At 37.7% G+C, this 25,625-nt stretch overlaps 1 protein-coding gene across 2 annotated transcripts in view; it reads right to left on the bottom strand.

Annotated features, from left to right (window-relative positions):
• ASCC3 (activating signal cointegrator 1 complex subunit 3) overlaps positions 1–25,625 on the bottom strand; it is a 258,311-nt gene that overhangs the window by 84,835 nt on the left and 147,851 nt on the right. For both annotated transcript variants that reach the window (XM_044427352.1, XM_044427362.1), the window contains exons 19-30: positions 25,112–25,198; positions 23,232–23,408; positions 20,155–20,380; positions 18,753–18,907; positions 17,897–17,995; positions 17,105–17,273; positions 10,781–11,001; positions 7,910–7,995; positions 7,078–7,244; positions 6,826–6,971; positions 6,569–6,689; positions 4,929–5,071 (exon numbers count right to left, since the gene is read on the bottom strand). In XM_044427352.1, coding sequence (XP_044283287.1) covers positions 4,929–5,071; positions 6,569–6,689; positions 6,826–6,971; positions 7,078–7,244; positions 7,910–7,995; positions 10,781–11,001; positions 17,105–17,273; positions 17,897–17,995; positions 18,753–18,907; positions 20,155–20,380; positions 23,232–23,408; positions 25,112–25,198 — 1,797 coding nt within the window. The remainder of the gene's footprint in view (positions 1–4,928; positions 5,072–6,568; positions 6,690–6,825; positions 6,972–7,077; positions 7,245–7,909; positions 7,996–10,780; positions 11,002–17,104; positions 17,274–17,896; positions 17,996–18,752; positions 18,908–20,154; positions 20,381–23,231; positions 23,409–25,111; positions 25,199–25,625) is intronic.

The following is a 25,625-nucleotide window of genomic DNA, read 5'->3' as shown; positions in this document are numbered from 1 at the left end:
TGCAGATTTCACATGTATTACAGTAACTGCCTTGTGTTTTCAATGGAGTCTTTCTTAAGTACATAGTATAAAAAATGGAGGTGTTACCAGATAGGGATGAATCCTTGGCTTCCTATGTGTGGTTTAGCATTCATTCTATCTAAATCTCCATAATTTTGTTTCACCTAAATTGATCGATCACAAAGAGCTTGTGATCAAAGACATTAAAAGCAAATCAGACTTCCTGACATATTACTTAGTCTAGTGAGATCGCCGCACCTTTGCTTCCCAAACATGAATCAACAGGGAGGATGGAGTGAACCTTTCATAGATCTTTCAAACAGAAAAATGAAATATGTCATCTTCTTTGATTGAAGAAGGGGAGACACCAAACTCTATGAATAAGTGCAGAATGCAAGTCACTCACCCACATCTGCCTTTGATTACTATGCTCTGTCTATCTCTACTAGATCTGATATGAAACTGTCAAGGTAATCTGTATTACTCGAACACGGAAAATTCCAGCATTTGTTATAACTTGGAGATCCTAGTGCACAACTAAAAAACAAGAGGTTTTTCAGAGTATTGAGTGGACAGTCCATATACAGACTACAACTGACCATCTGAAGAGGTTTTTTTTTTTAATGTAAGGTAATCTACCTATATTTCCTCTCCACTTATTCCCCAGAAATTTGTGCATATTTCTATGTTAAAAAATAGTGCATATTTGACGGATAAGGAAATGTACTCAAATTTTATGGCTGGGAAGTAAATAGAGAAAAATATGCAGAAGGTTCATGGCAGAAGGCAAATGAAGGGGAAGCCTGCATTGTACTTCTCCAACCATAAAATATGCACATATTTGCCAGTCTGTAAAACAAATGCATATATTTTCCAGACAGTTAAAAATAACCCTTAGAGATGACACAACAAGGAGGAACAAGTGGGGCACCAGCACCACTGGGATCTGCATGTCCCCCTCACAAGCAGCCCCATGTACTCTACCCCATTCAGTAAGAATAGCAGTGCGTGCCAAAAGGGAAGCACAAATGTGTGGGGGTGTTAATAACTCCCCTCTCTGGTGCAATCTGGGAACAGTATTCATTCACTGAAAACTCGTATTTCAGCACTGGAAATCAAAGGGATTGCAATGCTCTGAGGGGTAATCTGTTGCCACCTCCGCAACCTTTAATAATGTTAAAACCTTTAATGTTTTAATAAAATAAATAAATAAATAAATAAATAAATAATAAACCTTTTCTTTTAGATGTATCTACTTCTGTTTTTCCTATATTTACCAGTGAAGTTCAGTGACGGCTTAGTAACTTAGTGTATGAATTAGCCTACATACAGTCTTTCCTTGTCAATTTGTACCTAAATTAATAACTCTACTTTGTTACCTTTGGCAGCTTAAATCACACCTCTGAAAGAGTCTCTCTCTCTCATTCTCTCTCTGTCTCTCTCTCTCTCTCTCTCACACACACACATACCCCTCTGCATGTTTCTGGAGATAAAAAAATACAATGCCAGTTACACATTTCTGAGGATCTGGAACAAAGTAGTAGCAATTTGAGTTGGGAGGAGAAGATAAGGGTTCTATGTGGGGCTACCCTTGAAGACGGTCCGGATACTTCAATTGGTCCAAAATAGAGCTGCCAGGCTGCTGACGGGGACTGGACGTTATGTTCACATGACTCCAGTTCTCCGTCAGCTTCACTGGCTTCCCATTGAAGTCCGGGCCCAATTCAAGGTGTTGGTAATGACCTATAAAGCCCTAAACGGCTTGGGTCCTGGTTACCTGAAGGAGCGCTTACATCCTTATATGCCCAGCCGCCCCCTGAGATTGGCGGGAGAGGCCCTTCTCCGGGAGCCCTCCGTGGAAGAAGTTAGGAGGGTGGGTACTCGGAGGAGGGCTTTCTCAGCGGTGGCGCCTAAGTTATGGAATCCGCTCCCCAGAGAGGTCCGCCTGGCGCCGTCGTTATTTGTTTTTCGGCGCCAGGCGAAGACCTTTTTATTTAAGCAGTATTTTAAATGTTAATATTATTGAATTTTATTTGGCCAGGGCGGCTTGTTTTATAGTGTATGTTTTATATTATATATTTGTATTTTATTGTATATATTTTAAAATGTTATTTTATTTTTTTGTTGTAAGCCGCCCCGAGGCTTCGGCGAATGGGGCGGCATAAAAATGTTTTAATAAATAAATAAATAAATAAATAAATAAAGGACATTGGGACATTGGCTGGAGGACCAAGGGAAAAGGAGGGGAAGCACCTATTCAACTGCTGAGAGGACCATGGGTGTTTCCATGAGGAGGCAACCATGGCTTATTTGCAGGATGGTTTAGCATGCATTGTGAAGCTGCTCAATGCTTTATATCGGATATAACTTTCTAAAGAAAAGGCAGAAACCACTCTTTCTGAATAAGTATGTGCTTTTGCCACTCTACAGTTAAAATCATCATGCATTGCAGTTAAAATGTTTGGATATAACAGAACCTACTTCTAAGCACACAGCCCCCAAAAAGTGTTTTATTTTGTTTTGTTTTTTTCTTCCCTAAAACTTGTACCTCTGGAGAAAAAGAATTATTTCAGTTCATAAAATAGTTGTGAACTAGAAAAGGGATCCATTTCTGCAATTTTGGTCTACCACTGCATATACTTTATATAGCTTCAGCCATTTGATTTTTCTTTTAATTGAAGAAGAGGAAGTAGCAGTCTTGAAAAAGATAAATTGTCTGCTGTCCTCTCTGCCTGGTGGATAGAAGCGAAAGATTTACTAGTGATTTGAACTTTGGATACTACAGGGAATATCAATGCTAATTTTAAATATAGGAAAATAGTAATGAAATCCAAAACAAGTAAGCTGTCTGTGAATAAACCCTCATGGGTATCTAGATTCAGTGCTTAAGAGAAAAATCCTAATTTCTAGATCATAATTTCAAATGTCTGTGTACATATTTCCTCTAGCTATATAATAGTAACAAGTATAACAATTCATAAATCACCCATGAACAAGGATCTGGCTATCTAGTATTTTGTCCAACATTTGCTTTACCAGTAAAACCTAACATAGTGCAAAGGCAGAGGGTGCGGAAATAACCATTCAACTATCCAAGCTGAATACAGGAAAGAATGATACTCATAAGCTTATGTTTTTGGATGCAACATGGGACTAACGCTTCCAAAATAAAAGAGTGATTTTGACTGCTCAAGAAACTCCCTAAGTACCCAGAAGCATATAAGTCCGTAAGTTAAAAGAAAAGGAAAATTAAAACAACTCTAAAACCAGCCCTATCAGCTCTGGGATTTATGGAATGCTGATATTTTTGAAAATTATAAATTATACAGTAACTTGTCCAATTGCTCAGAATAGGAACTTCCAGTTTTACCCATGATATGAACTTGATCTATGCCACTAAGCATGCTGTGCCAACTCAGTTATGCTATATTTAATTCCTCTATTTTCTAAAGGCAGCTCCCACTTCTGCTCCAGGGAAGGAAACAAAGAGTAGCAGAAACTGGGTACACTGTGCAAGTCTACGATTCAGAAAAGTAGCAGTACAGAATGTTAGGCTGCCTGCTGAAGAAAAAAAAAAAAGGTATGGATAGAGTGGAAATAACTTTGCTCACATCACTAACAGATTATAGTAAGTAATCTGCAGAGACGATTATTGTTGGGGAGGATACATGCCATGAGATTTAAATATTTCCTTCCCTCTACAGTACAGGAATGTTTCAGGACCAAGGCAAAAAACTCCTTTCCCTTTTCCCCCTTTCCAGAATCTTTCTCTGCTGCCATATAGCATTTTGTTGCTTTGACCTTCTGTCAAGTTGCCTCTGACTTATAGAAACCCAGAAAGTGATTGTCCTCCAAAATGCCCGGTCCTTGACAGTCCTGTTCAACTAGCTCTTGTAAACTCAGCTATAGAGCATTAGCATGCTCAGATATGTAGCTGTCTCCAAATGTGGCTCATCCAGTATGATACCACACAGCAGCAGAAGTCCTATTCCTCTTCCCTTCTTTTGAACTTCCCACTGTCAGTTCCTGAACAGCACTACAAGGCTCCTGATCCTGGCTAGCTGGGAGAGAACCATGACCAAAATCACTTGCCATCAGGGTGCGAGTACACTGCGGTTGTATGACCTGCAACATGATGTATGCTTCTATGCATAGATTTGACCCCAACCTAAGAGTCAGGTTAATTCTCTCTCCTACTCTCTCCCTGCTCCCCTCTCTCTCACACACCCCCCAAAGCCCTAGAACATTAAGTCCCTTTTAAATAATATTGTATTTCATATTCTTTGAAGGAGTTACATTAAAACAGGTTCCAGATGAATAGTAATGCCCATATTATTTTTCTCCTTTTGAGTGTTTATGATGAAGCAAACAAGGACTAACCTATAACATTATACTGAGTCTGAAAAGGTGTTACTCCTGTGTTGGACACAGATAAGCAGACAGATTCTAAGATAATAGGGCCAGGCCAATAAAAGCATGCATTCAGAAGATAAAAGAACTCCCACCTTGTTTTACGCTATGTGCCTGCAGAATTCTTTTGGTCCATGCATGATTAAGGACTCATGAGCAGCATCTGTAGCCCTCAGTCTTAAAACTCTGGTTTCAAATCATTCAAATAGGGAAAAAAACTCTGTTAGCTTCAACAGTGGTTGCCACTGCTGGTATTGCAATAGGTATCTTCAGGTAAGAGCTATCGGCAATGGGAAGGCAACTTATGCCCCAGAAGAAAGGAGCTGGAGAGACCATGAGGCTGCTTTATCATCATTCAGCAATCCAGAACATTACACTGACTAGCAATATGTCTAAAATAAGAAGGTGGGCATGACACCAAGCCATATAAGAATATCTTGCACAACTGACGTCCCATTTGTCTACAAAGCAACAATCATATTTGGCTAAATGAATAAATATAAAATGCAGGCGCTTACCTCTCTTTCATCCATATTCAGCCACTGTTTTGGATCATCTTCAGTTGCAAGAAAAGCAATCAGCTCTAATGCAGTAAGTCTAGTTTGACGCCTGGATGATACAAAGATGAGAACTGGCTTGGCTGGAGAATGGCTCCTTATAGCTGTTTGAAAAACAAAAAACAAAACAGAAATTCAGCACACTGCAATACAATTCCTTAAATCAGTTTTTCCTGGCACAGGCTTCTTATATCAACCATGGATTCATTTGACAGAAAAATCCCACTGAATTAAAATTATATATGCACTCACCTTTAAAAGGAATTCTCCAGTGAGTGACCAATTTGACCAAAAGACTGGTCAAAATTTAACTTTTTTGTTTGGTTGGTTGGTTGGGAGTTATGACCTCATAACAGTAATATCAAACATATTTGATTTTTCTTGCAGAGTATGACAATGTTCAGTTTTCGGCCATATTTTATAGGCTGAGAAATGGAATTATGATGGAAAATGTTGACACATTAATGTGCATAACAAGTAGAAAGAAAACTGCTTTGTAAATCACATTTCTACAGTTATTTGATCTGTTTGTAGAAGCATTAACAGCAACAAGCTGTTTCAGGTGTAATCATTAAAATGTATACAATATGTTTTTACTTTTTAAGGGATCTGTTAGATATAAAATCAATTTATTCCTTTATGTAGCCTCACAAATTTATATCTAATTGATTGATATGACATCAGTAGAAACCATGACAATTCAACTCTGTAAATGAGAATAAATGCATGTACATATGAGTATGACAGATGACAATGTTAATTTTGCATCTTCGTACAGAAACCAATATATCTGTTTCTTAACGAAAGCTTGACAGCCAATGAATTTTTCTTGCTTCAGGAACAGGTGTGGCTGAACAGCTCTGGACAGATTTATTGTTCATTAGTGTTTTTCTACAATGCTCCTCCTTGAGGTGTAAATAATCTGAACTGCCAAGATTGGTCTCCAGTCCCCAATCAATACCTCACTTCTGTCATAAGGCTAATTAGATCAGCTAAAAAGTCACCTCACAACTGTCGCCTTACAATCAGCAGCAGTTCACATCACAAAATTTATTTGGGGTCTTCCTTTTAATTGATATAATAAATATTCCTTATGGAACCTAAACAGAACATGTTTCAATAAAATATGAAGGTGGTTCTTAAATCTATCCTGCCTGCCAGTTTAAGAATAAAAAATTGAAAACAGAGACATATCTGGGACACACTGGAAATTCTGAAGTTTATGGTTATTGCCCTGAAATCAGAATTATGCAAGCTTAGCTTGACATGCAACTTCTGTTTACAATTTTTTTAAAGCTTCTATAAGGGGGGAATCTCTTACTGAATTAATATTGAGAAAGGCCTATAAGTTGTAAATCTCAAAGCATTAATAGGAAATTATTTTCACAGTGTCAAATGCGAAGAATAATTTCAATTATTCTGTTTGAAATACATATAAGTCCCCCTGACATGTGTTGTGTTAGCAACTTTAATGCGTGAGGCCAGAAGTTAGGGTCATGATGTTTAAAAAAAAAAAAAAAAACATTCTTCTTGGGGCAAAACAGGAAGGTAGACAACAAAATAAGACGTGCATTTTTCTCTATATAGCTAGGGCTGCATACCCTGAAATGCTGGTTTGTTCATGCTAGCCATACGAGGGCAGTAGTGCTGGCCTGGGAAGCCTTGAATGTGTACCTCCAATGGAACTGGACGCACTGATGGCCGAAAGTTGAATAGCCCCATCTAAAAAAAAAGAAAAAAGAAGAAGAAGCCAAAAACATAAATGTTTGGTTGTTCCTGCTGAAGGTTGCTTCATTTTCAAAAAAATAATGCCAAACTGCTACTCCCAAAATAATGGATGTTAATGTCTTCTATGTACCTGCTTTATATTTAGCCAATCGGCAAGATCCCTGGCATTAGCTAATGCAGTCGACAGACCAACCACTCTGACAGGCATTTCGGTATGAGAAGAGATGAAGTTAGTCCGAGACACAATAACTTCCAGGACAGGGCCTCTCTCGTCCCCTAGAAAAGAAGGGAAGAATACGCATCAGTATTTTTTTTAACTTCATCTAGCAATGCCAGAGCACACCTCTATTTCAGAAATAATACTGATAAAAACGATGCTCACCTAGCAGATGGATCTCATCTATGATGAGAATGGAAACTTTCTGAACATAGCTTCGGTTCTGCCAGCTTCTGCTGACCCCATCCCACTTCTCTGGAGTGGTAACAATAAGGTCAGCTTGGGCAATTGATCTCATATCAGGAGTCACATCCCCTGTCAACTCCACAACCCTGTAAAGGGAGTCAAATGGTCATTGTGAAGTGATACAGCACAATTTTTTATCTGCTTTGAAGCAGGCAGCAGGTCTCAAACATTAACCCTTCACAGAAACATAAAAAATAATGCGATCTTTTCAGAATGCAAGGGTGCATCCACAATAGCATCCCAGGTACTGAGCTTAGTTTCTGTTCATTTTCCTAACAGAGACAGGAAAGGTTTCTTGCTTTTGTAATTACAGCAGTTCCTTTCACAGGGAAGACCAATGTTGGAGCTGAGCTGTAGCATATAGAAATAAGTCATTTCAAATTGTGTTGCATTTATTTTATTTAGGAACACATCTTAGCTCAAGTTAGAATAACTGAGGTTTTGTTGGCCCTGGATAAATATATATATGTATGATGTTAAAAGGATCCAGAGGTTTAACAATGTCAGGCAGCACAGAGTAATGTTCTAAAGAATATGGTCAGGTTTTACTTGTAAATACAGTGAACAAGTAAAGCACACATTTCCTTTTCATGCCATTTGCTGACAATTCTCTAGATGTGGTGGCAAGCAAATACAGTGGAAACAAACCTTCAACTACATATTGGCTATTACAAGACTTTTAAAAAAGGTTTAATTTTGACCATCTCAGAAAACTAAAAAAAAAAAAAAAAAAAAAAAAAAAAATCCTTACTTTTTACCAAGCTTTTCTTCAATTCTGATTTTCCAGTCTTCAATTCTCTCCCGCACCAATGCCTTTAAGGGAGCAATATATACAGCCTGCAAAACAAGACAAGAAGACCAGCAAAAAAGTGTAAAGGAACGAAGTCGCTACACAGAAGTAGTTCAAGTATTTCTAGCATTAGGATCAACATTGTGTCTTCTTTATACTGTGTTTAGTTGATTGTATCATGCTTCTAACTAAAATAGATTACATGTACCAAACATTTATCCTTTAAATCAATTACACTAATTTAAAATCTAAGAAAATCATAATATCATAATTATATCTCACTAAAGCAAAAACAAATATTCCAAAATATGCTGTTTTGCAAAAATGGAAAAAAGAAAGGATGCAAAAATATAGAAACATACACAGTAGAACAAACTTATACAAACTAAAATGGATATTCATAGAAACAAAGAAGCAGAGTGAGTCAGAAGGGGTCTCCCGGGCCATCAAGTCTGACACCCGGATACACTCATAACATGCCTATCACATGCATGTCCAGCTTATCCTTCACTGATGAGGCTTCAACCACCTTCGACACAATAATCCAGCTGCGGGCACACCAGAGTTGTATAGAGTGGCAATAATACCTTCCTCGATCTAGAAGCCATGCTTCTGCATCTTAGGGTGGCATTTGCCCTCTTGACCACCGTGCCACACTGCTGACTCATGTTTAACCTGCAGTTGATCAGCACCCCATGATCCTTTTCACAAGTGCTACTCTCCAGCCACTTGTCCCCTAATCTGTACTTATGACACCCATTCCTATGCCCCAAGTGCAAGACCTTGTACTTATCTGCATTGAATGCCATCCTGTTGTCCCCGGTCCACTTACATAGTCTGTCTAGATTCTTTGGGATCCAGAGTACCTGCTCTTCAGTTGTAGCCACCTCCCCCATTTTAGTATTATCTGCGAATCTGATCAGCAGACTTGCCACTCTCTCTTCCAGGTCATTGATGAAAAGCTTGAACAGGATGGGCCCCAGGACATAGACCTGGGGGACCACACTTGCCACTGACCACCATCCCGATGATTCCTCACTCTCTGCTTTTGGTTCATCAATCATACTCTAATCCATTGGACAGTGCATCAGTCTATTCCAAAACTCCTCAATTTCTCTACCAGGATATCATGCGGCACTTTGACAAAGGCTTGCTGAAATCCAGGTAAATCACATCCACCGCATCCCCTCTGTCTAGCCACCTCAAAACCTTGTCATAGAATTCTACAAGGTTCATTTGGCAGGACCTGTTTTTGTAGAAGCTGTGTTGCATGGCCGCGAACCTCCATTCCCTATCTACGGTTACTAGATCTCTTGCTATTATGAGCCTTTCCATTGTCTTTCCCACAATGGACATTTCCTAACCAGTCTGTCATTCCCCATGTCCTCTCTACTACCCTTATTGAAAATTGGGACCACTGACACCACCCTCCAGTCCTCTGGCACCAAACCCATTCTCCACGAGGCCTCAAAAATGGAGGCCAGTGGATGTGAAAGTATTCCCGCCAACTCCCTAAGTACTCTTGGGTGTCCCCCATCAGGGCCTGGTGCCTTTGTAACATCCAGTGCCCTTTTTCTTTTAAAAAAGAAGTTATACCCTCTTAACTATCACTATCATATAAACCCCCACTCTTCACTTCCCTAATATAAAGAAGTGTACTTTTGGGAGCTTTTCTAATTAGTATAAAATGTATGCAAAGTTTTCTAGCAGCAGTGTTGCAATTTGAGGATAGACTCAAGGTGGGCCAATAAAACAAGATTCCATCTAGACAAGATGGTGATAGTGTTGCTGAGAGGTTTGCCAGCACAGTTAAGAGCTGCAATGGGCTGCTCTTGCCGACTGTCTCCTTTGCATATTATGTCATCCACACAAGCAATTGTGGTACCAGTAAAACTAAACATAACAATCTGAAATACCACAATGGGGTTTGAATGACATGGCAGACCAACTTTCATTAAAAAAAATATTGTCATGTCGTGTGAACCCAATATGACTGCATTAGACCTGGGCTTTGAATGTTGTCCTATCCTCAGGTCAGTTTCGAGACCCAATTCAAAAGGTGGTGTTAACCTTTAAAGCCATAAATAGCTTGGAGACATTTTATCTGAAGCATTATCTGCTCCCATATATGCCAGCCTGGGTTCACTTTCTGTTGATAGGCCATACAGACATGTTGAGAATAAATAAATCCATATCATGGATGTAGATACAAGCAGTCCCCGAGTTATAAACAGCTGAGTTACAAACAAGCTGTACTTACGAACAAAATGCCATAAAAGCATATCAATTTTAAAAAAATACTGTAGGAAGCATTATCACTGCAGAGAGAGAGAAGAGGTGAAAGGGTAGAGAGGGAGGCCTTGGAAATATGCCTTTCTGCCCGGCGCATCCAGAGAAGGAAACCTCTCCAGCATTTCCTTCCTGCAAGGAGGAAGTTGGACAGGAGCGGTGCTCCTGGAGGCACTAGCGGTTGTTCCACTTCGTTCCCTCACAGGTGTCCTGCGACCCTGACCCCCATGAAAGTGGAGGGGTGAACATACATGATCCAACTTCAAGATGAATTTTCATTTTCTTAGGAACGAAACTTGTTTGTAACCTGGGGACTGCCTGTATGACTGCCTAAAGACAGCTACAAGTTCCAAGTGGAGAGATAGTTACATTTTTATCAGTGGTTTTTCATTTTTGCAAAATGTGGTGAAGATCATTTTAGCATACACAAAGTTTAAAAATATTCTTACATAATATTCCTGCCCTTTCACCCAAGAAATGCAGGAATAAGGAAAGCAGATACAGAAAGCAAAGATTTTCCAGAAAAAGTGATGTTGAACAAACCTTTGATGTAGGATAGTTGTTGAAAATTCTAAAGATAGCTAATTCTGCTGCAACTGTCTTTCCAGAGCCAGTGGGAGCTCCAAGAAGAACGTTACAATCCGTATGATACACTGTATGGAATATCTGGGTCTGAATTGGGTTGAAATGAGTGAATTTGTACAGGGCTTCGTATTTGGGTTGTCCCAAAGCTGTGATAGGTAAAGGCTGGAGATCCAATAATTCTGAAAATTGAGGAATGATAATTAATACAGGTGTAAATACATAATTAAACATAACAGGTTAATTCTGGCATCAACACAGACACTCTAGAAAAGCAGATTACTATTAAATATTTTATAGATCATACTCTAAAAGGAAATACAATTTTGAGCAATGTTTTATTCTACTGCATACAGCAAAGAAAGCAACTGGCAAGTTTAAAAAAAATGGTTCAAGATACCTACTGTGGTGTCCAATATTTGTATAAGGTTAGCCATTTTTTCAAATCTAACATTATTAGATATGAAAATACCATATTGAACAAAATATGATGCCTAATATGATCCAAATATGGCTGGTTTATATAATAGCAGTTCCTCCTGGGAGAAAGTCTAAAATATATATCTGTAATGAGAGGATTAAGTAGTAGGCATGACCTAAGCATCATGGGATATCATTAGGGCCCTAAGCACAAATTCCCAGTGCCTCGGGTCTTCATCCTCTATATACCAATATCCAACAATCAGATTATATTACCCTAACTCTAAAATATATAATTAAATGATTAAAGCCATATAGCATTAGTGTGATAGTCAGATCAAACATTTTGAAAAGAAAAATCATGCATTATAGTATCCTGATATATAGTTCCTTAAAAAGGTACATAATAGTCACTAATAATACAAGTTCTCCATTTTTAACCACTAAACTCTGCCATCTTGTAATTATTGTGTAGGCCATTCTTAACTGCATTTATACAATTTTACTAGATAATAAGAAAAATAAAGGAAAATTAGACTGTTTTAAGCCTGAGGAAAATCTGTCTTTGGCAGAAATTTATCAACTAGTTTCATTGTTAAATACAGAATGTAAGAAGTTGATCTATTCTTTGTATGAGATAAAACAATGTGATGCCTACATATACATAGTCCCATTCAAGATTTTTAAAGATAAAAATCCATGGATCCATCCATCCATCCATAGCTTTTGTATGCCATCCTATTATTCAAAATCTCAGGATGGCTTACAATATTTAAAAGAATTAAACAACAATTTCTAATAAATAATAAAACCAAAACAATAAATCACAAAGCAACAGAGCAACTAAAGATTAAAAGTTATTAAATTTTAAAATACTATTTAAATAAAAAGGCTTTGGCCTGGCACCGAAAACTTAGCACCAGGCGTACCTCTCTGGGGAGTACATTCCAGAATCTGGATGCCACAGCAGAGAAAGCCCTACTTCAAGTTGATGACCTTTTTACCTCTCTTAGAGAGGGTTCCTGGAGCAGGGCTTCTCCCGCAGATCTTAAGGGGCAAGAGGGCATATAAGGGAGGAGACGTTCCTTCAGGTATCCTGGTCCCAAGCTGTTTAAGGCTTTTGTATTTGTAAATCAATGTATTTTTTGTATTTTTATATTTAATGGTAATTTATTATGTACTATTGTATTTCAATGTATTTCATCATGTTGTAAGCTGCCCCGAGGTTTCGGCAAGGGGCGGCATAGAAATGTTATAATAATAATAATAATAATATAGGTCAAAACCAGCACCTTGAATTGGGCCTGGACTTCAACTGGAAGCCAGTGAAAGCCAATTATTAATCATTGTAAAAAAAAGCAGTTTGAAGCTTTTGTCATATTGCACAGAAACTGAAAATATAACTAAACAAAGCTGAAGGCTTATTTTACTTTACGGTTTTTGTATCTGCTTGTGCTCACGTAATATTCTAGTACAACATTATATCTGGGAATCTGAATCAATCTAATTTATAGATTGATACAGCTTCTTAAATCTGATGCATCTATTACTAAAAATGATAACATGGTCAAATAATTTTATTGTAACAAAGAGCACTTACTTCACCACCTTGTTCATTTAACCTTATTATTGAGGTCATGGCCACAACTAACCAAGTAATAAAGTAGAAGGTATAAATATAAACAAAAAACAAACAGAATATATTGTACTAGGATAAATCAGGAGTGTCTGTTCTGTGAACAGAAGACCTTCATCAATTTGTGGAATGCACTGAAAACCAGCAGGGGCACCTGCCATTTTTGACCATTTCCTCTTTCTTCTGTACCACTTCCCAAAATATTTCAGAGCAGTGTGGATGATCTAGAGCAGCTTTTCAGGGGACATGAGTACTGTAAGGGGACAGAAGAACACGGCCTCCTCCAAGTTAAAGGCCTGCTCATGTGAATCTGGATCCAACTCACCAAGTTTCAGCAATTCTCCAGAGTTATAAATCAACACAATGGTGTCTCAGAAGTAGCGGAGGCCAGTGCCTCCAATATCTGTGTGGTGGGATATCTATTCCACTTTCAGTTCAAACTCTAAAAATTTATCCATGGAGCTGAAACTCGTCTCTCAAATAGGTTAAGCACCATGGATAGCTCCTTAAAAGGTCAGACTACGGCTGGCAGTGGATACACGATACTGTGGACATCGGAGGCACCAGCTTCTACTGCTCAAACAATACAAGTGAGAAATGCTAGCGTTTAACATAGGGCGTAAAGAAAAGAAGATCTAGCTGTTAACATGAAGAATATCTAGCTCAGAAACTTGCAGAAAGATAACTTTGAAAAATAATTAAAGCAATAATTTATGATTTAATTGAACAGAATAATCTAAAGTAATTATGGTCTTGTTTGACAAATGTAATTATGTCCTCTTCTGCAAAAATATCAGAAACTTTAAATCAACTATAGTTTAGCACAGACTTCCAAAAATAGATGTTTAACTACAGTGCCAGTCATCCTCTGGCAGCTACGTAGCTGAGGATAGGAATTGTAGTCAAAAAACATCTAGATTGTACCAATTTGAGGAAGGCTGGTTTAGTATTATAGTGTAACCCTAAACTGTAGTTGATCTCAACTATGCTTTATTCAGGCTATTTTCAAAATCCATGCTTTGATGATAGGTTGTTTCAATAAACCAGTTAAGACTAGCAATGGTTTATCTGGGTTTGGACATAATGCTACACTGTGTTTAGTGAAAGACTGTAATGAAAGCTTCTGATACCATGGTTATGATGGAATAGTGCAAAGCTTGTTCACTTACTGTTAAACCATGGTTTAGTGCTCTGTTTGAATTAAGCTATTGCTTGCTATGCCTGAAAATGATGTGAACTAGACAATGAAAGAAGTACTCCTATACTTTGCATGTAACATAGAAAAGAGCGAGTCAGAAGGGGCCTCCTGGGCCGTACATGTGTGCCTGTGTGTGTGTAAAAGAGAAAGAGAGAGAGACAGCACACAGTGAAAATCTTAATTGTTACTTAATTTTATTTCTAAACTGTCCAACTATCAAAGATCTCTTTACAATGCCATCAAAATCTTGATTCCTGGGAGATCAGACAGAGAACCTGTACAGCAGGGGTCTCAAACTCAACTTACCTGGGGGCCGCTGGAAGTAGAGTCTGGGTGAAGCTGGGCCGCATCAAGTATTCCACCACCGTGGTGGTGGTGGGCCGCTCATCCCGCGGCTGGTCCGGGCGCTGCTGGCGCTTTGAAGGCCGCAGGGCCCCTCCCCCGTGCCCTGCCCGTCCAGGCAATAGGCCCGCGAGTTTGAGACCCCTGCTGAACAGGCTCCATGCTATCAATCCACATTACATTGTGCCAGCAAAAACTCACATTTATCCAACATGAATAGACACACCTCCATCTAGTCATCTTTATTTGGGATGGGTTTCACCTTATACAGTCTCATGCAGAAAACCAATTTGAAAATTTGAGGCCAGCCATCAGCTTGCTGGTTCTATGTCCTTCCTGGATATTAAAGTCTGGATCCTGGAAGTGGTTAATAACTCTGTAAATGAGTGTGTAGCTTCCACTGCCTTTATGTTGGTGGGAGTTAAACACCTGCTATAAAAACAGATTGTCCAGTACCTGTGGGCTTGGGTGATACTGTTCATTTGTATTTGAATTACAGCTTGTTTTTGCGAAACAGCTTTGGTTGCATGGTGGATAACTTACAAACCATGTGGACAGAGTAAGCGCAATCCTGTTAACCCTCCTAGACCTTCTCAGTAGCTTTGACACTGCCAATCATGGTATCCTTCTGGGTTACTTACTAACTCCTGGTGAATTCAACCACCAGTAACTTATGGGAGCTATGTGATCAGAATTATAATACCATTCTTTAAAGACTGCACTGGTTGGCAGTGTATTTTCAGGGCCAATTTAAAATGAAGGTGATTATCTTTAAAAGCCTTAAGCAGTTTGAGACAAGATTATCTGAAGAGCTTATACCTGTATGAATCTGCCTGGGACTTAAGATTGGCTAAGGATGCCTTTTTCAAGGCAGGCATTAAGGTCATTCAAATTGACATGCACAGGAGACAGGGCTTTTTCTGTAGCCGCCCCATTTTTATGGAATGCTTTCATAAAAGGTAGTGTGTCTGCTTTCCTCTCTTATTGCTTTGCTGAACAATTTAATTTGCTTTTACAGGAGTAATGGTAATAGTCTACATTTAATAGACTGTGGCTTTTAATTGCTGTATATATTTTTGATTTGTATTGGAACAGAATTATTTTATGTAGCTGTTCAACTGTAACTTGCATTTGTATAAAGTAGAAAAAGGGGGCTTTAGTGTTAGAAGCTAGCACAGAAATGTCTTTGATGAAAACATAGTAATTTAAATTCTTATTTTTAAGGCCCAATGGAAAAATTTCTTCAGAAGAATTGACCCTCTCTTCAGGAGGCAGTAGCAAATGCAAGTATGAGTAAAGACAGTTTGTTAACTTTATTAATATCAGAAAAATGACACGTCACTACAGAAAATTACATTGGCTGAATCAGAAAGCTATGTGCCTAATATCCCTGCAATACTTTAAAAAATGTAATTACAAATTTAAAGGAAGCAACAGTTCTTCAGTTATATGCAACATTTTGGAGGCATCTGCTTGCCAAACAATTAGGAACTGTGGTGTGTTGAACCTGATATATGTTCATAACCAGATTGGATTGGACTTCTATCAAATTAGAAGGCACTTGCATCGATTCTGTTACACAGATGCGTTCTTTGAAGTTGTGTTTGGCCCAAGATCTCAGTGCCCCTTTTAGGACGCTTCAGAGTAAGGTATGGCTGGAAAGCCATAAAATTTGTAGAGGCTTCAAGGCTTAATATTCTTAACATACTTTTCATAGCTACTTCAGAACTCTTTCATCATCCCCCACTAATGCTATGATTTCTTGGGATCTGTCAGAAGCAGAAAAGGCCTTTTCTTGATCTTTGTCTAGCAGGACCTCTGTACACTTCATTGTTTCAGAGGAACCAGATGGGAATGGCAGTCAATTACCATAAATCCTGGAGGTTCTCTATCTGCTGATGTGTAAATATCTTTTTGTTTCTTCTGAATAGTACTCATTGGTCAGTCAATTAGATAAATAGGGTACACATGTTTAGCCAGACAGCTTAGGTACAGCACAACAATGGCCAAGCACATGACATGCACGTATGAATTTATACCTTTTTTTAAAAAGAAGCCTACAGTTCCAGGCGTACATTTCAAAATGCATTTAGTTTGCTGAATTTTAAATGAAACAAGAAGAATGACAGTAAAAATCTATACAATAATAGGCACACTGGTGTACAGCTCTCCAGTGAACCCAGAAGAAGCAAATAGGCTCATGTGCCAACTGTTTTTTATTCCTCACTCAGTATTGTAGAGACTCAAGAAAATAGTGTGAAGCTAGTGCCCTGCAGCTTAAGAGATCATTCATAAAACAAATAAATAACGTATTCAGAAATGTTAGCCCCCTCCCCTTTTTAAAGACAAACCTTTTCCTTATGTCAGAATTCTATTGTTTTTGTGTCTTATGTCAGAATTCTATTATTTCCTTATGTCACAATTCTATTCTCCGGACAGAATAACTGAGATAGATCGCTATGAAGTAGAAGTCCATTTGCTAGAGTCAAGAGAGAAGTGCCAAAAGTTCGTTGAAGCCTGGTTAACAGATCACACTGTTGTGGACTATTAATGAAACTCTAAACTAGCAACAGATGGGGAAAAACAATCACCACAATACTGTATATAAAATGGTAGAGAAATATAGGTTCCTTAGATATTGCAGAGACATATGTAATTTTGCAGGAATCAATTCTCATTAGATTGTTACCTGTATGAGGTGGATGTCTCTCTGGTAGAATCAGATGCTGAAAATTGATAATACACACGGCCTCGGCTCCTAACCATCTATCAGACACAGCCCGGATATAATATTGGGATGGCAATGGTTCAAAAATTGGAATTGTGAATACTAAGAATTGGGTTTCTTTTGCAATGACCTATGGTAAACACAACAGAAAGCACAATTATTGCCCTCCACATGGCTAAAATTACTACTATATTACTGTAGTAGTACTTTAGTACTTTAGTTCTACATGAAAGAAGCATATATAATTGTACTAGTGTATTTTTCATGTAATAGAAAAAAATGAAGAATAGGTAAGCAAAATAATAAAATGCCTCTTTGTATATTTATAAAACACAGCATAAAACAAAAGAGATCCAATTGAACTTTAGAGACAGATCCTGTACTAAATGGCTTAACAAAAAGGACTGGGTTTTTGCCTATTAAATGATTTCCTTTGATGGAACTGTAGCTAGAAATAATCAGTCTTGACAAGTATAATAGAAGGAATCATCACATATTTGATTTTTCATTTGCTAGTAATTGTTCCTTCAGGCACACAAGAAAGGCAAATCCTCTATTTGATTTTGTTTTAAAAGTAATGCCCATGAATGATTTGTAGAAAGCCAATTTTAGTATGTGAATATGAGACTCAAATTTACAGAAATATAGAATATAAATATATTATTAGATATATTGATAGTAAATTGATGTTTATGAAGCTTCCCACCAATTTACATGATGCATGTGTCTTACACTTCTGTGAGATAGACTAACCTGCTTTTTCTGAATAACAAAATATTCTGAATGGTAAATGTGATCATTGGTAGGGTCTTCTACCCAAATCCACCAGGGCTCTCCACCTGTTCCATGTACCTAGGGTGCCAAAGAAAAGACATACTAATTAAAAGTATTTTCACATTCTTAAGACTTTCATTTTTATATTATAATTGATAGACACATTATTTTGGCAGAGGAAAGAAAATTAAAAAGGTTGGTAAAATGTCTCGTAACCATACTGCATTTAAAATACCAGGTCATATTTGAACTTTGCACAGAAAGTAAGGGTTCCATCCCCAAAGTACATGTTCTCATGCAGGAATGGTTTTTTTCTTTCTTACAAATTTCCTACAGAATCTGTGTTTTGTGGAATTCTTTTCTCAGATGATTTATAGAATGTTCAACTTCTTTAATTTCACAGAATCAGTTAAAATCTGCACAAATTCTTTGCAACATCATAGCCCTATCCATGCATCCACTTCTGACATTTATGTGTTACATACAAAGCTCTGAAGTGGGATTCTAAGCACATCCAGAATTTCTACTTCAGACCTTTGTGCCAAAGTCACCAAGGTCAAGTGTGCAGCTGTCATACATGGGGATGGGGTATGTGTGTGTGGTGGGGGGCTTACCAATACTGGTGGTATATCTTCAACTCAAGAATGCATTACAGTGAAATTTAATGATATAGAATAAAATTAGATTTAAAGCTATTGTTTGATTGTAAGGCTTGAAACTCACCCTGAAGGCTTGGGATAAATGTGAACATATTTTCAGGAGTTACCCGGTGGTGCCTATAGCCAGAGCTAGTTTTTCAACACATTCTCTGAACTTTACTTTCAGGACACTTTACCTGGTCATTCCACTTGAAATCAGAATTAATGTTCAGTCTAACTCTCAGCACAGTACGTGTAATTGGCTGGATGGTTGCTTCCATTGTAATGGAGGGAATTTGCTGGACACACTGTTTGACTTTTAATCCAATGTTCACATGATGGAGTATATGGCCTGCAAAGTAAATATGAAACCTGAAACAAATCTGCATCTATTAGTATCTTAGGGAAGAAAATAAACACAGAGATGGTTTACTGACGTGTGTTTGTTGTTTCATAGCAAACAGAGTGATATCCAATGTAGTTTGTCTGCCAGCAGAATAGACAACATGAGCAGAACACAGTCATCCTCTGCCCTAGAGGGTTAGGAACACTCTAGAGCAGATGTGAAGATGGGCAGGGGAAAGAAGGGTAAGAGGAATTCCTGTTGCATGAGATCACTTTAGATTGGATGCAACTCAAATAAATATTTGAGCGGAATTAGTCTATTGCAGCTTGGAAAATGACCTTTTAAACTTCTCTTAGTTGCTAGTAATGAGTTAAATAGCTACTAAGAATTTATATCACTTAACGTACTCTTTCCAAGCCAAGTTTTTTTGCTTTTTAGTTTTTGACCTAGCACTTAAAATCCACAATGTACCAAAAGTGAAGCCTGACCTTAAGTAGTCAAGAACATTTTCTTCTCCTTTTTCTGTTTTTCATTTTTGCAATCCTGAGATTTTTTTTGTGGAGCGTGGGATGAAAATCATCATATACTGAGTGAAACTATTGGTCTTCTACTCCAATATTCTCCCATTTTTCAGTCAGCTGCCCAACTTTCAAATCCCTTTACCTCGAAATGCCAGGACTGAATTGAGACCTTTGGCATACATTTTTGTTTTGTTTTACCACTCAGCTAAAACTCCTACCCAGATTAAGAAAGAAAAGGAATGAATAGATTTATGTTGTGTGATTTGTGCTAAAATGAGTAAATAGGGAATTTTATATTTGAAATAAACATAAAAAATAAAGGGCAGTGGGGTTAGAATTTTGTTGACTATTTTGTGAGAGGAAAAAGCTGTAACTCATGACTGTATCTTTTGCATACACAGGATTTCAGAGTCAATCCCTAGAATCTCTAGGTAGGGCTGAGAAAACTGGTCAGAAATCTTTGATAACTGCTACTAGACACTACTTAGTCTAACTAGGGAAGATTCATATGTTCCTAAGAACTCAAGACTCAGTGCGAATGCATATTTGACTGTTTCAATATAAATTTGGGAGTTCAAAGAAATATTTACAAATGTGCAATAGTAATTTCCACTGATAAACCCTTGGAATAGGGCAGGACCTTTGTAAAGTTGATTAAAAAAAAAAAGAACAACAGAGAAATAAGATTCAATATACTTGAAATGCATAGTTTAGCTTTTTCCTGCATCTTACCTATTTCATCTTTCCTCATGTCCTTCAGCTTGTCAACTGTGAGTTTCTTTTGTTCCAGCTTTTCAAGGACATGTGGTGGCAAGATTGTGAACTGTCGTAAAGGGCTGGCCCAACCCCATAACCGCTTGTCAATAACTTTGCTGAGGTTCAGTAGCCGATATGTCATTGTTGGCCAGCGTTTACGAAGGGCCACTTCAAAAAGGGCTCTGACAATACGTGCTGCATTCTGCAAAACAAATGTTGATGATAAATTGTATTATGTGTATTGCTTATCCGTTATGGTACACACCGGTTCGAAACAAAACACACCATGATGGTTGCATTTAGGACCTCATTTGTTCTGGCATCTACCTTATGCAATTCCTGGTCATGTCAGTTTGCACCTTCCAGCACCAGGTGAACTCTACTTCATTCGGTATGGTATTTATGACTCTGTTTGGCAGTGAAGGATTTTCTTTTAAATACCTTTTGTAAAAAATAAGTTTATAACAGCTACAACATAGCTCAACCTAGTTTCATTTAAGATATAGATGATAGAATATATTCATATGATAATATGCCCTGTGAGAATTCATGCTGAATGTTTGGTGGGCCCTACCTCCCTGCTTTGTCACTGATATATTCAATAAATGGAAATTGTTTAGTAATAAACAAGTATTGGGTCTCCACCCCTTTCAATACCTCCAGTCAAGGAGTCAGTTTTTCTGATAATGCCATTAACCCAACCTTGCTACTGCAAGAAGACATGATTTGTCTTCCAAAGAGCCACTTCTTCCAAACAAGCAGCTGCCAGTAAAAGACTTAACAAGTGCTTGGACATTAAATGTTCATTTACACCAGTTAATATAAACAATAAAATTAAGCATGCTAGACTGTTTGATGTAGTACTGCAGCCACAACCTCCAGCACTACAGAGACAACCCTGGTTAATTTCAGGCAATGGGGTAAAATGCACAGTTTTTAAAGATGCTTGTCATTCTTATGCTGAAATAATTCTGTAAAAACTGCAAATCAGGATCCATTTTTCACTGAATTGTCCAAACCTGAAAAATGCTCTATTGTGCAACAGCCATCAATACAGAGACAACATAGCCTTTTCAAAGAATTTCAGAAATGGTTGATGACCTTGAGAACCCTTTTTTAGCTTACAACATATTTGTAAAGTAGCCAGTTTGGATCATTTGCATTCACTTCTGCTCTTCCCCTAGGAAAAATTGTTCTACAGTTGCCACAGTAATCAGCCTCCCATTGCAAACAAGTTCTATAATGGTATAAACCACTTCTTTCCATGAACTACACTGGGAGTGCTTTTGCAAGTAGCAGAAAGCCAAATAACCCACAAAGGGATGTTACAGTGACCATGGGGCTACAATGACTTTAGCCTATGGCCACTGTATTTGCAGAGCACCCATAAAAAGGAGATTTCTCAGTTCAGCTAAAATGTTATTTGAGAGGTTCATAAATGACAGTGCTTCACATTGGAATGCATTCCAAGGGCTTTCCACTGTTATGGTGCATTTCCTTTGTAGGAAATCGTGTCAGAGTGTTGAGGAAATTGATCATGATCCTTGGGTTGGGATTAGAACACAGACTGGACATACAGTCAGCTACCTGCAACCCACCTACCTCTAACTATAACACCACAAATGAGTACTTCCTTCAGTGGGATGCTGCAAAATGGGGCCCTGCAAGAGCAGGGCGTTTGACTTGATGGCCTTCTTGGCCCCATCCAATTCTGCTTTCCTATGATTCTGTGATTCCTGCTTTGATCTGAAAACAGGACAAGCCTTTCAATGTTCCTATTTGAGATTGCCATGTTAGGACACATTTCTCCAAAACAGGCCACCGAAAGTTTAGGTATATTTCCCTGTTCCTCAGCTTTCATTAAGCCACAGATATAGATATTCTGTGATTTTCAAAATCTGACATTTTATGCTGGAGAGTCCAGCTTACATTCTGAGGTGCTTAAGCTGCTCCTGCAGCTGAATATGGCCTATGCTCCATAGCCATATAGAAATGCTATAATAATAATAATAATAATAATAATAATAATAATAATATCTTCAACTTCCATAAATTTTGCATGTGATCTATTTCAAAGCAGGTGCTTGCAGTGCTTTTGACCAGTCTTCTTGAGATTCACTAACATTTTCAGATTGTCATTTCCCTGCAAGACCCAATTGCCTTTGGCTGCTTCAAAGCCTTGTCATACCTGGTGGCATACTGGTTGTAGAGATACCAACAGGTAAGGGATGAAGTCTCAAAATGTCCCAGGAAGGGAAGTAATTTTTGAGGTATCTTTCTAGGGTCAGATCAAAGTTCCACTCTATACTAGTCCACAAAATACACAGAGAAACATTTAATTTCACATTGTGAAGTGTATAAATATATTATGGAGGGTAAAGGCAGGGGCAGAAGCTTATGTGTCCAACCTAGCTCAACCACAGGCTACACTCCCTGAGGTATATTTTAAGCTCCTGGTTTATCATACTGTCTGTGTCTCTGTATCACTATATTTATTTAATATACTTGTTTATCACTCTGGATACTCAAATGTTTCAAATGCAAATGTGACTCCGAGTTGCTTTGCATAAATGAAGAGCACAAACCTTTTAAACAACAAATTTAAGAAAGATAATTTGATATCATTGCAAGGGTTTTCCAACAGTATTCTCTCTTGCAATGAGCAGCTCTAGAAGAAATTGTTGGGAACTTCTAACTCTTGTTTCATGTGTGACAATGAGCAGGACAGAGAAGTCTCCTGAACCAATGCCCATAATTCTTTACAACATTCTGGGGTTTCATGGCAGAGTTTGTCAACAAACAAAAACAGGATGAAAAACGTCCTCTGTTGATAGGACGCTGGAAATCCACTGCTTTAACATGGTTTTAACAACAAACCCAGAAATCTACTCCAAGTATTCAATCTAGATTGCATGACAGTTGGATATAGGCATGGACCTTGGTGAAAACTTAGAGGTAAGTTAGTGTTACCTAACTTAAGAGTTACCTTACTCTGAGGTAAGTTAGTGTTAAAGACATGAATATTATAGCTGAATAAAATAGAAAGCGTTTACCTGTGCAACATAAGCAGAATCTGAAATAAGGGAAAAGCTATCTATCTCTCCTCGGCTAACATATGTTTGCAGAAGGATATTTATTTTCCCATAACTGTTCTCCACACCACCAGGAGCGGGAAGTTCACACCAATTGCTCAGCAAGGCTTCCAGCTCCTCTATTTCTTCTTCTCTCACCTGAAAGACAAATTAGTAGACTTTGAAAAGACTGGTACAACTTGTTAAATTTTCTACATGAAAATTAAATGTCAATTATCTCTCAATAAATGTGTTTTTAAACATTCTATGATTTCTGAAAAACAAGTCTCCCAGCACTGTACTTAATGGAACCTAATTGAAACTATCTTAATGATGACACAATTGCATTTCATTATGCATCACCTTTTATTAAGATTGTCATTGACACATAAAAATGTGATATGCCTCAAAAATTAATTCATCTGACCATACTATCCTCCACCTGATGAGATTCCCCTTTTTATTTGACCTCCGTCCTTCTGGATTAGGGCAAACTCAAATTAACATTAAATGCATTCATTAAAATCATAAGTTTGCATGTGGCATATTATGTTCTTAGCTCAAAACTCTGAAGTACTATGATTCATTATATTAAGGTTTTCACTGTTAATAAGATTAAGTCTTAATACAAGTAAAGAAATATTCATATCTACATTTTGAATAATGCATAGTATTTCAAATTCTCACTCATTCTTTAAAAACACAGCATAAATCTACATATTCTTTGATTTGCTGAATGTCTATTAGTCTAAAACTTACTTAAAGAGGGTAAATGTTTGGCACCTGTGGGGAACTCCCGGAGGCCATTTCCATCAAACCTTAACCAGCCTCTTCAGTATGAAAGCACAGCTAAAAAGTCATATCTATCACATGAACCATTTGTAGGATTTTTTCAATCACTTACCAATTACTCATTTCAAGAGGGCCCAACTCTGCTAAAAATGGAACAGTTTGTTATCAGACCTCTTTGTGCACCGGTATTTGTACATGGTTGTATGAGTAAAGATATGGTGTTGGATGTTCCAACAACCATGTGACAGCAAGCAAATACTACCACCAGTGTCAAGTTTACCCATCACAAAGGTGAAACTTTCAGCTTACTGTTTAGGTCTCATGTATCCAGTTCCAGAAGATCAGGGTGGATGCAGGTATAGGGATTTTGCTTTTGTTTTGGGCAACGGAAAATTATGGCCCTTGACTGATCAAGCCAAAGCAAAGCTAGGCTATAGAATCCATTTTAAAAGGAAACATACATGCTGAGCTAGGCACAGTCATTCTTTTTTTCCATTTCTTGACCTTCTGCCAAAACATAACATTTGTTTATAATTCTTTGGGTTATGTCCATCATTAAAACCACTCCATTCAAAGTAAGTTTAATTAATTAAAAGCAGAGTTAATATATGGTTTAAAATGTATTCTGGTTAAAAAACGTATTCTGGAATGAAGCAAGTAGAATCAGTATAGCTTAATGACACAACGTCCATTGAATTTGTGTACCACCAATCCAGTAGTCTGACCCATTCAAGCAACCCCTGCTAGCATGTGACTTAGCATTCATGACTATGTCAAGGGAAGTGCTGTGCATATGACAGAGAGAACTATGTGTGGAATTGGTGATGTATGAAGAAATCCATGTACTCAGAAACACAAACACACACAAGAGCTCCCATATATACACAACATTCCTAGATAGGATCTATAATTAATTATGACATTGCAAGTTCAGTTCTACAGTACTTGGCTAAAAATACAAAATAGTTTACACAATACAGCAGGTACATTTTAAAACATCAAATATTGGAATGTGCAGGAGTTTCACAAAATGATATTTCTTTGTTTTTAAATGTATGATGCTTTCTTACCTTGATCTGTTCAAATTCCTCTGCTTTAGACACTATAGCAAGAATGTCACCTTCAGTTTTATGGGCATCAAACAGTTCATTGAAAGTCTGCAAAAAGAAAAAGCTTTGTTTGCTGTTAGAATAATTAGCAATAGCTCTGATCTAGCAAGTACGTGGGGGTGGGGAGTGGTGGTTATATCATCAAAAGCAACTCCCAGAAGAAAAAACATCCTGAATTTTGCTTTGAAAGGTGATGCAGAATTTTTAGATGCCTAGAATAAGGTCTGTAAAAAGAAGCCTAATAGGTAGCCAGTAATCTTTGTTTGGAGAACAGATAGTCTGTGAAATGGAATTGACAACTGAAATTTACAGCAGCAAATATTATAATGATAACATATCTAGTTCTGAGGACAAGAAATTTATTTTACAGAACCCACACAGGAGTGTTTGGTGATACAACATCTATCAAATAAGATCTTCAGGCTGTGTTCTTGAAATTCAGTGAAGCAAAGTACCAACTCTTTTTAGAAGTCCA

The sequence above is a fragment of the Varanus komodoensis genome, unplaced genomic scaffold (assembly GCF_004798865.1).
Source record: "Varanus komodoensis strain SLA01 unplaced genomic scaffold, ASM479886v1 scaffold1, whole genome shotgun sequence".
Classification (NCBI taxonomy): domain Eukaryota; kingdom Metazoa; phylum Chordata; class Lepidosauria; order Squamata; family Varanidae; genus Varanus; species Varanus komodoensis.
This window is presented reverse-complemented; position numbering and strand designations above follow the sequence as displayed.